The following is a 14,850-nucleotide window of genomic DNA, read 5'->3' as shown; positions in this document are numbered from 1 at the left end:
TTTGTGTGTTAGTAACACATGATCGTGTGCTTTCAGGCGACCTGGCGTCTCATTTTGGCTGCACAGTCGGCCTGAAAGACTCCGTCACGGCTGTTGTTTTTGTTGCGTTGGGAACATCCGTACCGGGTGAGTTTGCGCACACATGATATCAATTCATCCCCGAATTTCCGACATTAGACCTTTCTCTTTTTCCCCATTTGGCTTCATGAGGCCTTTATGAGCACAAATCCCCCCAGGGTCTTCCATTTAGCAGATTTGTCTTCTTCCTCCTCTGGGAGCATTGCATAACATTTGCAATTCAGGGCATTCAATTTTTACGTCTAGATTTATTCCACTCATATCCCTTCTGCACGTCATTTGATTTTAACAACTAGAGCCCAGATGTGGGATTTTTGGGGACAATACCGATATTGGGGGCTGAAAAAAGATGATATCAAAGGTAAGAGTATTGATATACACAGGATATATACTGCAGTTGACCGTTTTTTTTTTATTATTTTGCCCCTAATCCACAATCCTTGTGTGAGACATGAACACATACTGTATGTCTTTCTCATTTATTTGTGTTTGAAAGATATAAAAACTGCTAAAAAAAAAAAAAAAGCATCAATGCACGTAATGGGAATCACCTATTCCACCTATAAAACCTTCTAAAAAAAACTCCAAAAAGTACCATCAATGCTTCATTTACATATAATGTGACCTTGTGCATGTTAGCCAAATTACAACAACACACCGGCTAGATCCTAACCGGTTAGCAACTAGCTTCACCACACAGTCCCCCGCAGTTCGTCAAGGCCCCTACCAAAAGGTAATGGAGCGGCTCCTACTGCTGCTGTGTTTTTATTTCTGAGTTTGGAAAAGTTAATGCTAGGTTTAGCATTCATTTCTATGTTGCTATTTGAAATCAAAGCACCCAGGAAGCCAAAATACCAAAATACGGCCCAATACTGTATAACATGTTACCATGAATATAACTGTTACTACTTGGTCACAGCACGTGTATAAAACCATCACATTTTCTTGGAGGTGTTTTAATAGCAGTCTTTGTAGGCGGCCATTGAGCGAGCTATCTCTTTTTATCTGTTTGTATATCTTTAGAACGCACAGAAATAAGAAAGACACGTGCTCAAGTTTAATATAAGGATTGTGGATGATGGGCAACACCCCCCCACTACTTCCCCCCACCCCAAAAAGTGTAGTTTTAAGTCACAATGTAACATTCCTAACATTTGCTTGTTTGGCATACAATTGTAAAAATTACCTTACCACCATTTAATAAAACAAAAAACAAGTAAAACTAATCAGAGGGAAGGATTTGGATTTGGAGGAGTGATTGTGTCACTGACTGTTTTTTATTTTCCTTTTGTTTGACTCTTGAAGGCATCTTTTTGTTGTTTGGCTACATATAGCATCGTATACTATTTTTTTATTTGATTGTTTAATACAAAAAATTGGCAGAATCCATTGGTTAATACATTTTTCATCTGTAAGTATTTTGTCCATGATGAGAAATTAGAGAAGATTATCCACAAGATCATGTTGAAAAATAATGGAGGCCATTTCACTTCAGATGATGCATGCGATTCATTAGGTACATAAAGACACCTGTACAACGAAACTAATTGTTTGCAATGTAAAGTACACCAACTTTATTCAAGCAAACAGAGTTAGGTTCCCCATCCTGGCAAAGTTAGCCTATTAAGAACTCTAAAATCTATTTTAAAATCTACCTTAAAACAACAATTCAACAATTCTCCATCAGTAGGAAACACCAGCAAGAATGATTGCAAGCTATTACAGCTGCTTACACACACACACACACACACACACACACACACACACATGAAGACACCACACTGTACATGTGCACAACTGTGATGACTATCCTGCACGCACACATGCTGGGTGTTATTAGCATGAGGCAATTCGTCATGTCAGGATGAGAAGTTTAGAATGCTGAGGCATTAGCATGATACATTGCAAGAGCATACGCAATATGTCACAATAAACACAGCAGCAGCAGCAGCAGCCGTGCACAAAATGTTGAACTGCGCAATGGAACAATTTAGCCTGATTAGCTTAACCTCTCTCTCACACACAATACACAATCATAGTTACACAACAGTAGACCTGCAGTTATTTGGCTTTGGTCGTTAATAAATCCCATCTTGTGTTGCTGTTCCGTGATGATTAAGCTCGTTTTTCACAGTTACACACAGAAAAAAATACATATTTTCAAGGGTGCAGCGTGATAAAAGAAACATACTGAGAGTGAGCATTTCTGTTTCAGGAAGGAATCATTGAAAAAGTAGTTTTTGTAGTAAATAGTATGGGTGTCATCAGACACGACAATACACAATATTGACTCTACGAGAATGAGACAAGACATTCATTCATTCATTTTGCTGGAGTCTATCCCAGCTGTCTTCGGGCGTGAGGCGGGGTACACCCTGGACTGGTGGCCAGCCAATCAGAGGGCACATATAGACAAACAACCATTCACACTCATATTCATACCTATGGACAATTTGGAGTCGCTAATTAACCTAGCATGTTTTTGGAATGTGGGAGGAAACCGGAGTACCCGGAGAAAACCCACGCATGCACGGGAAGAACATACAAACTCCACACAGAGATGGCCGAGGGTGGGATTGAACTCTGGTCTCCTAGCTGTGAGGCCTGCGCGCTAACCACTCCTTCACCGTGCAGCTGAGACAAGATTTTAATATTTACTTCATAAAAAAGTACAATGAAAAAAATCAATGACAATATATTGCTATCTACTAACATATTTCCTACTCGGGTACACTCCTCTGCAGTCTGTGTATGTTCGTGGCCCCGCATCCATCCCCTGAGACTGTATGAATGATAAAAGGGGTCACTTTGTTCATGCCGTTGTTCTATGAAATGAAATGTGGCAAGGTGTTGAAACCAATGCACAGAGTTGAACCTTTTCCTGAGAGATTGGAGGCGGGAGACGAGAAAGACAGACACACGTGTACATGGCAATGTATCGAGCCCTATAAATATCCAGTTAATCACGCTTTAACCTGGCAAGATGGTGTGACACCCATAGTAAAAAAGCTAGGTAGATGCTGTTGCTCTGCTTAGGCTCTAATGTGTGATCGTTTTGGTCTGCTTGGCGTGGATAGACTCTGGCGTCAACAGCACAATCAATTATGTTGATTCACTTTAACCTTTTCAAGTCGGATGTAGCAAGAAAAAAGGCCCCATAACGCTTTGGGCCACTGCAGACATTCATGATGGACGTTTTAATTCAAAGCTTTTCACATCACTTCTTTTTTTGGGGGGGGGGGACTGAAAAGGACATTTGTGGCAGTAGTTTTGCTATCGCTACTGGAGTACCGAAGAACCACACTTGCACACACACAGCTTACTGACTTGAATGCATAACGATATCAAGGTACTACAGGATGATAATGTTGCCTTTTGCTTTGCCTTTAAGTAACGTGATCTTGACAGGGCTCAGCATTACACCTCGGTCAAATCCCAGGGCAGTCCAGAATCAAGGACCAGGATGAACTGTGACGGATGCGGATATCAGCACCATTGATATCTGCATTTCACTGTAGGGCAGAAACAACTCAATTGTTTTGCTACCAAAGACTTACAGTATTTATACAATTGTACTGCTAAAAGAACTACTAAAGAACGGAAAACTGTCAAAAAAACCTTTTACTTCTGATGAAAGATGATCGTTGTTTTGGTATGTACTTATACCAAAGCCTAGTCTATATAACCTTAGAACACAATATTCTGTGTCCCTTGAAATATCCATCAAAATCATCAAAAATGTACGATACTGAGAGGGACGGCTTTAGAAAAATGGTTGGGATTGAATGAGTTAGGTTCACCAACAGAAACAAGGAAAGAAGCTGAAAGGTACAAACGTCTACATGAATGAACATCCAATAAAACGCAACGCGGACATCGCCAATAAAACACACGACTTGAGGAAGCAAGGAAAAAAGATCCAATGTATCGAGATAAACGGAGGACCGCAGTCCATCGTGCTTGTTGTCAAAGATACCAAGGACTTGGCTAAATCATGACGATCACATCACCATGACAACAAGGGAAATGGAGGGTACGACTCACAAACAAAGAGCAGTGCAGTTGTAAGGATTACACTCATCAACATTCGATAGCCTTACCAGCATGTTATAGGGGCCTGCTCAACAATAAGTACAGGCATTAGCAACCCATTCATCTACGTTCAATGGCAATCTCGGGACAGGAAGATCTCCAAGTGGAAACCTTTTACTTCCCACACCACAAAAGATTGCACTGGATATACTCGATTTAGATCCGGACAGCAACAAAAGAAAAAAAATTGTATATAATTGAATAAAATATAATGTGAACAAGCATGGAAGAACATATAATGACAAGCCTAAAACCTTAACTTCACTATAACATTCATTCATTCATTTTCTGCTGCTTATCCTCACAAGGTTCGCAGGGGGTGCTGGAGCCTATCCCAGCTGTCTTTTGGGCGAGAAGCGGGGTACACCCTGGACTGGTCGGCAGCCAATCACAGGGAACATATAGACAAACAACCATTCACACTCACATTCATACCTATGGACAATTTGGAGTCGCCAATTAACCTAGCATGTTTTTAGAATGTGGGAGGAAACCGGAGTACCCGGAGAAAACCCACGAATGCACGAGGAGAGCAGCTGTCAGCTGGGATAGGCTCCAGCACCCCCAACCCTTGTGAGGATAAGCAATAGAAAATGAATGAATGAATGTTGTCATATATCACCTGAAGAACAATGCCAGTCTTTGCCTAAGCAAGTAAACAATATGTTCAAAGCTTTGGGGGGGGGGGGGGTGTGGGTGTTCATGTTGGCCCAGAGGGTGAACTTGCTGAGAAACTCCCTGAATGGATCCCCTAAGGCCCCCCCAGGAGGGAGATAGAAAACACTTGGAAGTAAACTCAGCAGATTGGCGATTCTCCCTAATGACACTAGAGGAGGCCGGGAGGGATGAGCGGAGGAAGAGATTGGGGAAAGGGGAAGGGGGGGGGGGTGATTTGACTGACAGTGTGACAGAGGGAAAGGGCAGCCGTCTCTCCGGAGCCTCACTCGCTTTTTTTTTTTGTGTGGCTTCACGCACGCTCCCAACATTGCTGCGAAGAGCGTCACATGTGGCGTCATGCTCACCGCTGATGGAAGCCGCGCCTAAAAAGGGAGGTCTTTTCTTCCTTTTGACCTTTCTGCAACTTCTTCATCCCATTTTCCTTTTTTTTTTTTTACTTCCTCCATCACTTTGGCTGACGCTTCAAGGAGAACCATCGCTCCCTATGCTTTTTTTTCTTCTTCCCTTTCATTCCCATGTTATTTCCTCACTTCTAAAAGAGTCACTAATGAAGAGGAGACGCAGACCTTTGGCTACCTGCTTGCTTTTTACATTCATGTTTCCGAGTTTGGGCTTTGAAGTTAAGCCATTCATTTGTTTATTTTCTACCGCTTATCCTCACGAGGGTCGCGGGCGGTGCTGGAGCCTATCCCAGCTGTCCTCGAGTGAGAGGACAGCCCCGGACCAGTCGCCAGCCAATCACAGGGCACATATAGACAACAAACCATTCACACTCACATTCATACCTATGGACAATTTGGAGTCGCCAATTAACCTAGCATGTTTTTGGAATGTGGGAGGAAACCGGAGTACCCGGAGAACACCCACACATGCACGGGGAGAACATGCAAACTCCACACAGAGATGGCCGAGGGTGGAATTGAACTCGGGTGCTAACCACTCGTCCACCATGCAGCCCGCATTTATTTTTAACTCCATAAAAGTTACATTTTAATTTGGAGCATTAACCTAGCTAACCTAGCCAATCACAGGGCACATATAGACAAACAACCATTCACACTCACATTCATACCTATGGACAATTTGGAGTCGCTAATTAACCTAGCATGTTTTTGGAATGTGGGAGAGGAGAACATGCAAACTCCACACAGAGATGGCCGAGGGTGGAATCGAACTCGGGTCTCCTAGCTGTGAGGCCTGCACGCTAACCAAAGTGAACCCAATATTCCAAAATAGTAATGTGGATTAAACATGTTAAAAATGTTTTGTCATAGCCAGACACACGTTTATATGTTAAAATATTATTTTTCCTTATTCCTCCATCTTCCCTCGATTTTGTCCTCACTGCCGGCCAACAATGACAGTAGTTCTTCTTCTTTATCCAGTCCTTCTGGGCTTCTTCGAGGCAGCCTTGAATCTGATGACCTCCTTTTTATGTCCGCACACAGACACCTTCGCCAGCAAGGTGGCAGCCATCCAGGATCAGTACGCCGACGCCTCCATTGGCAACGTGACAGGCTCCAATGCTGTTAATGTGTTCCTGGGCATCGGGGTGAGTAGATTCCCCTTTAACACTTTGATTGTTTAACCCTTAAAACACTAAGTGACCCTCACCATTCAGTGGGTTTTTTTCCCAGCCATTTTGGATGTGTTAAATGAAATAAGGGTAGAATTTGTTAGATATTAATTTTCTAAAATTTTCAAATTTCAATTTTAAACTTGTATATTTGTCCACTAGATGGCGCCAGTTTTCCCTGTTAAATTAGTATTTCAAAATTTCAGGCTGAGCTAGTTTTAAAAGACTTTTTTTACTGTGTCAAAAATGCAAACTATTTTATTTTTACTATTATTATTATTTTATTATATTATTATTATATTATTATTTTTTTATTTTTTATTTTTTAATGTTATTTTTCACGCTCCAGATATTTAGGATAAAATGCCAGTGACTGCTTTAACATGATTATGATTGATTATGATTGATTATGATTTTTGTGATATTTATGATTTTTGTGATTTTTGTGATTTTATGATTTTTATGATTTTTATGATTTTTGTGATTTATTATGATTTATTATGATTTATTATGATTTATTATGATTTATTAAGGTTATGATTATGATGGTGATTATTATTATTATTATCACTATTATTGTCATTGTTTTGTCCTAAATGTCTGGAGTGTGTTAAAAATAATAATAGTAATAATAAAAGTTGTAATTTTTGAGGAATTTCACATTAGAAAAAGAATGCAGGCAATCATTGACTCATCTGAAGTTGTAACAATAATACAAATCATGGGAATATTAGGAAAATAATAAAACATACAAAATGGAAACATTAATATGCAATATTTTTACAGCAGTTTTTGGGAAGCTGGCATTTTTGGTCATGAGGGCCATCGGTGTGAGTGAATTCTAAGGAGCTTTTAGTTGAGCGGCACATAGCATGCTTGTTAAAGACTGATGTTACGACACAGGTGGCGTGGTCCATCGCCGCCATCTACCACCAGAGCATCGGGGGCCAGTTCAAGGTGGACCCGGGCAAGCTGGCCTTCTCCGTCACGCTCTTCACCATCTTTGCCTTCATCTGCGTCGCCATGCTGATGTATCGGCGGCGGCCCGAGATCGGCGGCGAGCTGGGCGGGCCGCGGACTGCCAAGGCCCTGACCACCATGCTGTTCATCAGCCTGTGGCTCCTCTACATCCTCTTCTCCTCGCTGGAGGCCTACTGCCACATCCAGGGCTTCTAGGACGGCGGGAGACGAGCCTGCGGGGACAGGCGGCCCAGACGTGGATGTGGAGGGACGTGGAGCTTGTCTGGTTGGTCTATCATTCCCTCCCTTCAAGGATCGACTGACGAATGAACGGATGAAGGAGGATGCGTTCATGCGTCTGGAAACACAACAGAAGGAAACGCGTGGACAAGAGGACACACGCACATGAGAAGAGTTCTTTGAATGCATTTCTTTTCTTAACTTAAAAATGAAGCCACTAAAACTTGTCTTAAATTCCCATTTGGCATCCATAGCCCTCACACACACACACACACACACACACACATACACACACACACATGTGGTAGAAATCAAGCAAAAAGACTGAATTGTTGTGTTTGTGCGTCAGTGCATGAGCAGACCACAAGCACGGGATGACGGCGGCGCCGGCGTTTTTGCTGCTGCTGACAGACTTCGCATTTCCGTCGTGCTGGCGTTTGCCGGGAAAGATGAGTCGAGTACTGTGAAAAAACACACAAAAAAAAAGTCATGTTTTTGCCACGGGAGACTGAAAAACGCTTTTGTCGGCCTGTAGAAATGCTCGTAATGGGAGGGGCCAACTAAAATGTAAATACGGCTGAACTTCCTGTTTGTTTAGTTCTGAAGCTGAATGTTTCGGTTGTGCTCTCCTGAACGGCCGTCTTTCTGTTGCTTTATAGATGTAAATCAAACAAATGGGAGGGGGGGGGCGGGGGGTAGAGTGCTTATACCTTTAATAAGGCCACACAACATGGCCGCTGTACCGTTTAAAACTGTTAGAGAGTATTACGAGTGCATATAAATATATATAAATATATAAATATCTAGGTTAATTTTACGTGATAAAAAAAAATAATAATAAGGTACCACCTTCTGTCCTTCATCCCAGTGTGTCTTAACGAAAACCACAACCCCAAACGGTCACCGACAGACCAATCACAATCCTTAAGGGCTTTGCAGTAACGGCCACTGACTTTATACACATTGTTTTTGGTTTTTTTGTCTTTTTTTTGTTTTTTTTTGTCTTTAAGATAATTCTTGTGAGTACCTCCTGGTATTAAAAAATCATAACAGAAGATCCAAGTGTTTTCAGGTATGCCTGAAAACTTCCAGCTTGGTGAAAATGTGAGTAGATTGAGAAAATATACAATATTTTTAATTGGAAAAACCTAATAAATGACAGATAAGTGTACAAATTAACTGCACAAATTGACATCTAAGCAAGATTAAATAGAATCATGTCAAAAATTACTATTTTTTCATACATGTCAAATCAATTTGGTTGCAAAAAAGGTCCCATATAAATGAAAAGTGTTGTAAAATTTTGCATTTGCATAACTTTTAACTTCACTAGTTCCAAAGAACTAAGTTTACCAGGATTACCAGGACTTGTACCAGTATAACTATTATAAGACATTGAGTGATTGTTTTTTTTGTTTTTTTTTTTAGGAACACAACTAAATAATCCCAACTAATCCAATCAAAACGATTCAATAGATGACATGACCATGACAATTTTCTAATGTTTTTCCAGACTGTTAACAATATAAAAAGTAGAATTTAATGAACTAAATGTTGATTGGTACAGTCGTGATGCGTCTGACTTCTTGGCCAAACCTTTCCTGCTGATGTAGTTTTTTTTTAATATACATATATATATATAGCTGATATATTTGAAAATGTCAACCGTAAGTAAGTAGATAAGTAGACGTAATCCGTTCCAAATCGTACCCTGCTGTGTGAAACTGGAGGCGGGCAGGGCCCGTGGACTGGACGAGTTTAGCAAGCCCAAAAACCTCTAAATGATGACTCTAGAATGGCGCTGGTCTCCTGAATGACTGAACTCAAACCACAACACCAAAAAAAAAAAATATCTCAATTGTGATGGCTCCGATATTCCAAACTCTGCATGATGCACACCTTTTTTTTTCCAGTTGGGAGTTCTCCTTTAAAGGCCTTGGAGTGCCAGTTTACCCCTGTTTTGTCAAAGGGACACATTTCTATCCGAATATTTGCCATCCGTAAAGGGTTTTCTAGCCTATGGGTCTTTTTCTTAAGAAAACACCAGAAAAACTGCTAATTCTTAATAGCTTGTTTAGAAGCGAAGAACCACATTGGAACTTCTGGATGTTATTTGTCTCTTCACTGGCATGGAGCTGATGGTTTATACACTGTAAAAAGTTACGCTTTTATGTGCAAAAGCAGAAGGGAAAATAAGTTGTTAGGTAGCTTCAACTTTTGACCGTTCATTGGTTTCGGTGTTGTTGGACTTCCTGCATCTTCATTTGTACCGGAGCAAGAATCGAACACTTGTCGTTGTTTGCATCCACTTCCACTTCTTTGGGTCTTTTTATAGAGGAAAGAACTCCGCACTCTGAGTTTTCGCAAGGCTTGACAGGTGGAAACTGATGCATTCAAGGCTGCTGGTAAACAGAAACGTCAACAGCAGCACCAAAAAAAAAAAAAAAAAACATGGCTGATGACCGACCCCAAAAAACTGCATGGATGAAAATGAATTAAATATAAAATATCAATAGACATTTCAATCATGTCTGCTTTTTATTATAAAATTATAAAATTACAAAAAGCACAAAAAGAATTTTACAACACGTCTGCATTCCTAAATTGTACAAAATCAAATGTCAAATTAATTAATAATTAATAAGGCCTCAAAATGATATATTAGGATGTCTGATATATTAAAGAAATTTATGTATTTTAACAATACCCCTTTAACTAAAAATAAATAAAATCACACGGGTATGCTGGAGCCTATCCCAGTGGTCTGTTATAAAATTGCGGTTATAAAAGTCAATAAAATTAGAATTACATATAAGAATTTAGACCACAAAATTAGACACTTCCTGTTTTTGTGCTTTCAAAATAGTACATTTCCTTTACTGTATATTTGTGCTTATAAAATGTTTTCAGAATAAAGTTTAAATGATTTTCCAAATAAAAGTCCCAACATCGGACACACATTGAATTTTTAAATTCCCAGTTTTCTTAAATGCGGCATTAGCTCGAGCCCCCAGGAGCCAACAATTCAACGTAGCTCAAGAAGTCGAACTTTGTGGTGTTTGATTTTTTTTTTTTTTCAGTGAAGGAAAAAAAAATTGCACTGATTTTTTTTTTTATGTGTTGGGTGGGGCGGCTTATGTGAAATAAACGGCTGCTGCGATGTTTTTGTTTTTTTTTCCTTGAAGTTGCTTACAATGTAAACAACTGGTGCAACACAATGACAATGTTGCGCCTAATGTTAAAAAAAAAAAAAAAAAGATGATGTGTTTGCCTCCTGACTGATTTTGAGGGATGAATGTCTGGACGGACTAGCAGGAAGTTAAGCAGGAAGTTAAGTCGGAATGACAGACAATATGAAGTTACAGCCATACATTGATTTCTGGGTCAGAGAGATTGATGATGGACTTCTCCTGCCCAGCATGTGTATCGTCCTGGTTGTCTTACCTGTCCTGATTGCTTACCCAACGCCCCCGCCCCCACCCCCACCCGCCCGTTCGTGTCTCTCACTGCTGTGCTGCCAACGTTAACGTAACGGTGGCCAGGGAGCCTTTTCTTCTCTTTTGAACCCTCGCTGCATTTTCCCACCTTTTGGAATGTCAATGTGCTACAATGTGTTGACACGGTGCATGAATGATAACATGTGTGTACATACTGTATATGATTAATTCCAGACAAGCGTACCCCGTTTCCCCATGGTGTCAACACACACACACACACACACACACACAAAATGGTCCGAATGCTGTACAGATTCAGTTTTTTTTTTTGTTTGTTTTGTTTATCCGAACTGCACTCCAGCGTTAAGTTTTGGAGTAACTTGCACATTACTGATTTTTTTTTTTTTTTGGTCCTTAAAGCAGGGGTGTCCAAATTTTTTTCCAGCTAGTGCCGCATATAGAAAAATTGAAAGATGTCGGGGGGTCACTTTGGTACATTGTTTTGCATTAAAAATAATGTAGGTCAATATATGCTAAGCTACCTGAACAAAGCATCTAATATACTTCATTAATAACAGTGGTGGGCAGTAGTGCAGATTATCCTCATTAGGGTCGCGGTGGCATGCTGGAGCCTATCCCAGCTGACTTCCGGCGTGAGGCGCGGTACACTCCGGTCTAGTCGCCAGCCAATCACAGGGCACATATTGACAAACAACCATTCACACTCACATTCATACCTATGGACAATTTGGAGTCGCTAATTAACCTAGCATGTTTTTGGAATGTGGAAGGAAACCGAGGTTGGAATTGAACTCGGGTCCCCTAGCTGTGAGGCCTGCATGCAAACCACTTACCACCGTGCAGCAATTTGTAAACAATATAACAATATTATCAATGTACCAATATGATCAACTCAAAAATAGAAAGATATTTGTGAAATTGAACACAGACGAGTACTGAAAGATCTCGATTAGTACAAATCCAGTCCAAATGGATCCATATTAATGTTTGAATCCGTCCATCTGTCATTATTTTTATTATTAAAACTATACAGACAGCTACTAAAAAACAAGCTATGGGTCGCAATGCCCCCCCGGGGCCTCACTTTGGACACCCCTGCTTTAAAGAAAAGGCAATATCTGCTGTTGTTGGACGAGACGTGACGTGTCATCGATTGCTAAAACACTACTTGCTAACCGTGGCTGTATTCAGTGACAGAGAGGAATACTTAGTGTACATAGAAAGATACTTCATGTACATGGAAAGGTTATTTTGTCATGAAAAAAATCTATTGTGTATATACTGTACTGTGTTATAAAGGTGAGGTGGCCCTGAGAGAATTAATACTACATATTTATTTCAAGGCAAAACAGTGAAGATTGACATATATTGCCTTTTGGGAGCTCAGTTTGTTTTTCCTTTTTTATTTTCTTCTTTTTTTATTTGATTTCCACACGGGGCATTTATCCATTGTTTTGGCTGTGACGGTGTTGTTACGTTGGTCTTTCTTGCTTCCATCACATTGTGTCATCGAATCATGGTAATCAGGACTTGAACTGTTTTTTTTTTGTCCTCCATGTGTGTCAGCGTGTGTTAGTTTGTTGCTCTTTTTTTTCCATTTGAATTAATAATATTAATATTAATATTTGTCAGACACCAACCGAGTTGTTATGTGTGTGTGCGCGTGTGCGTGTGTGTCACCACCAACTGTGACTGCTCTCCATGGTACTTCTGATAAATCCAATAAAATAAAGTTTGGGATACCCTGTTTCAAAGACACCACGAGTCCAGTGTCTTTTGCGTGTCAACAACAAAAAGCCCAACGCCAGCCGTCGCATAACGCCCGTTGACTTCCAAGCTGTTCTAATTGTCAAGAATTGTGAATTCATCTGGCCGGTAATAGTATTTAACAGTATTTAAGTATAAGTTAACCACTGTTAAATAAAACTAAAATAAGGTAGAATTACTCCGAAAATATTATGAGGAATAATATTAGTCATTTTAGTAGCATAGAGTTTAATTTTTTTTTCAAAAGTAACATTAGCAACAAAACAAATTATTTAATTTTGTATTTATTCATTTTTATGTATTTTTTTGGCAAATTAGGCTGAGGAAAAAGTTATAATATATGAATAAAGTAAAAATATTATGAGAATAAAGCCATTATATTAAGAAAAGAAAATTGACAAAGACTCTGTCAGAAGACAGTTTGAATATTTGGAAAATGATATTTAAAAAAAAAAGCAAAGACCGAAGTTGAAACTAATAATAGGTTCAATGTGACTCTGGGGTAAAAAGATGTTGATATTTATTGATATTTATATGTCATATTATATTTTATAATATTATATTATATTATATTATATTATATTATATTATATTATATTATATTATATTATATTATATTATATTATATTATATTATATTATATTATATTATATTATATTATATTATATTATATTATATTATATTATATTATATTATATTTATTGATATTTATATGTTATTTACCGGCTAACCTTGTACTCCTGTTTGCCCCTCCTGTTCCACCCTTACCTTCTCCGCTTCTGTGTTGTCTCCGTCGTCTGAGACCTAGACTCCGGCCGGAGGCGGGACATCTGGGCACTCCTGCTTCCGATTGGCTGTCTGGCTAGTTAAAACCAAACGTTTGTACCTGGGAGACGCCGGTTCTTTCTTCCATCTTTGACTTTTTCTTTACTTTATGGACATTTTAACAACTGTTGCCTGTAGTCGTATGCCCAGTTGTCTCCCTGCCATCCAGCCTGGCCGTCTGCTTTTCCTTGATAACAGTAAGATTTTATGGTGCCTTTTGTTGCCTCAAGAAAACGTGCTTGCGGGTCCCTCCTTTGTTGGCTTTGTCGTACTTTGTGTGACTTTCATTAAAGAGGCTTTTTTGTTCTCTGCATCTGGGGTCCAGACCTACACAGCGCTACACAGATGCCCTCTAAATTTGAAGGCTTGATACATTAGCCTTTTGCAGTAAAGAAAAAAAAAACCTGTTTTCAAAGGTCATTTCATTTTTATGAAGCATCTCTTTTCTCTGTCTCCGTCCTTTGTCTCTCGTGGAGCATCTTTTTCTTCTGTGGATGACAATGACATGATTTGTGCAAGCGTCTAATTAACTGTCTTGTCGATGGAAGAGACAGCTGAATCGTTGCTGATGAATTGTGTTTATCTCCGAGAAGACCTAGTGAAGGGTGCATTGTTTCCACTCATCAGACAGCGTGGGTCATAATAAAAGACGAAAGGCCACAGTAACACACTCGGATGCATCTATGGAGTATTTCTTGTACATCCACCCATGGCCTGCCAGATGCTTGACTTTCACCTGCTTCATCACCATAGCTGTGCCTCTGTGCGCCACCATCTAAGCATCCCGCTTCCTGTGCCGGAAGCAGATGCATGGATCCGGCTCGCTGGCATGTTGACATGACTTGAAAGCAGCAAAATAAATTACATTTTTGGCCCGGCCTGCTAGCCCCGTGTGTGCTGGCGCAGCAGCTGGTAAGGCTGACAGGAGTGACGTTAGTGTATATATGCACTCCTATTTTTAACATACCGAACAGACGACACACTGGCTAATTTGTCTTTAGCAGGCAGGGAACCAAATTGGATGGCTTAAATCAGGGGTTTCCAAACCTTTTCCAGAAATTAAACGGGCCACTTTGATAGCTTGTAAAGTAAATATGCTAAGACGTTTATAAAAAAAAACAATAACGGTTACGGTACCAATATGTCATTTTTAATGGCAATATTGGACATCCCTAC

At 39.8% G+C, this 14,850-nt stretch overlaps 1 protein-coding gene across 3 annotated transcripts in view; it reads left to right on the top strand.

Moving 5' to 3' along the window:
• The window catches only part of slc8a1b (solute carrier family 8 member 1b), a 108,005-nt gene extending 97,872 nt beyond the window's left edge, over positions 1-10,133 (top strand). For all 3 annotated transcript variants that reach the window (XM_058058984.2, XM_058058981.2, XM_058058983.2), the window contains exons 9-11: positions 37-126; positions 6,297-6,400; positions 7,328-10,133. In XM_058058984.2, the coding sequence (XP_057914967.2) occupies positions 37-126; positions 6,297-6,400; positions 7,328-7,600 (467 nt within the window). In that variant the 3' untranslated portion in view covers positions 7,601-10,133. The remainder of the gene's footprint in view (positions 1-36; positions 127-6,296; positions 6,401-7,327) is intronic.
• The last annotated feature ends 4,717 nt before the right edge of the window (positions 10,134-14,850 follow it).

This window comes from Doryrhamphus excisus, linkage group LG20 (genome assembly GCF_037039965.1).
Source record: "Doryrhamphus excisus strain RoL-2023G ecotype Guam linkage group LG20, RoL_Dexc_Guam_v1.1, whole genome shotgun sequence".
Taxonomy (NCBI): domain Eukaryota; kingdom Metazoa; phylum Chordata; class Actinopteri; order Syngnathiformes; family Syngnathidae; genus Doryrhamphus; species Doryrhamphus excisus.
This window is presented reverse-complemented; position numbering and strand designations above follow the sequence as displayed.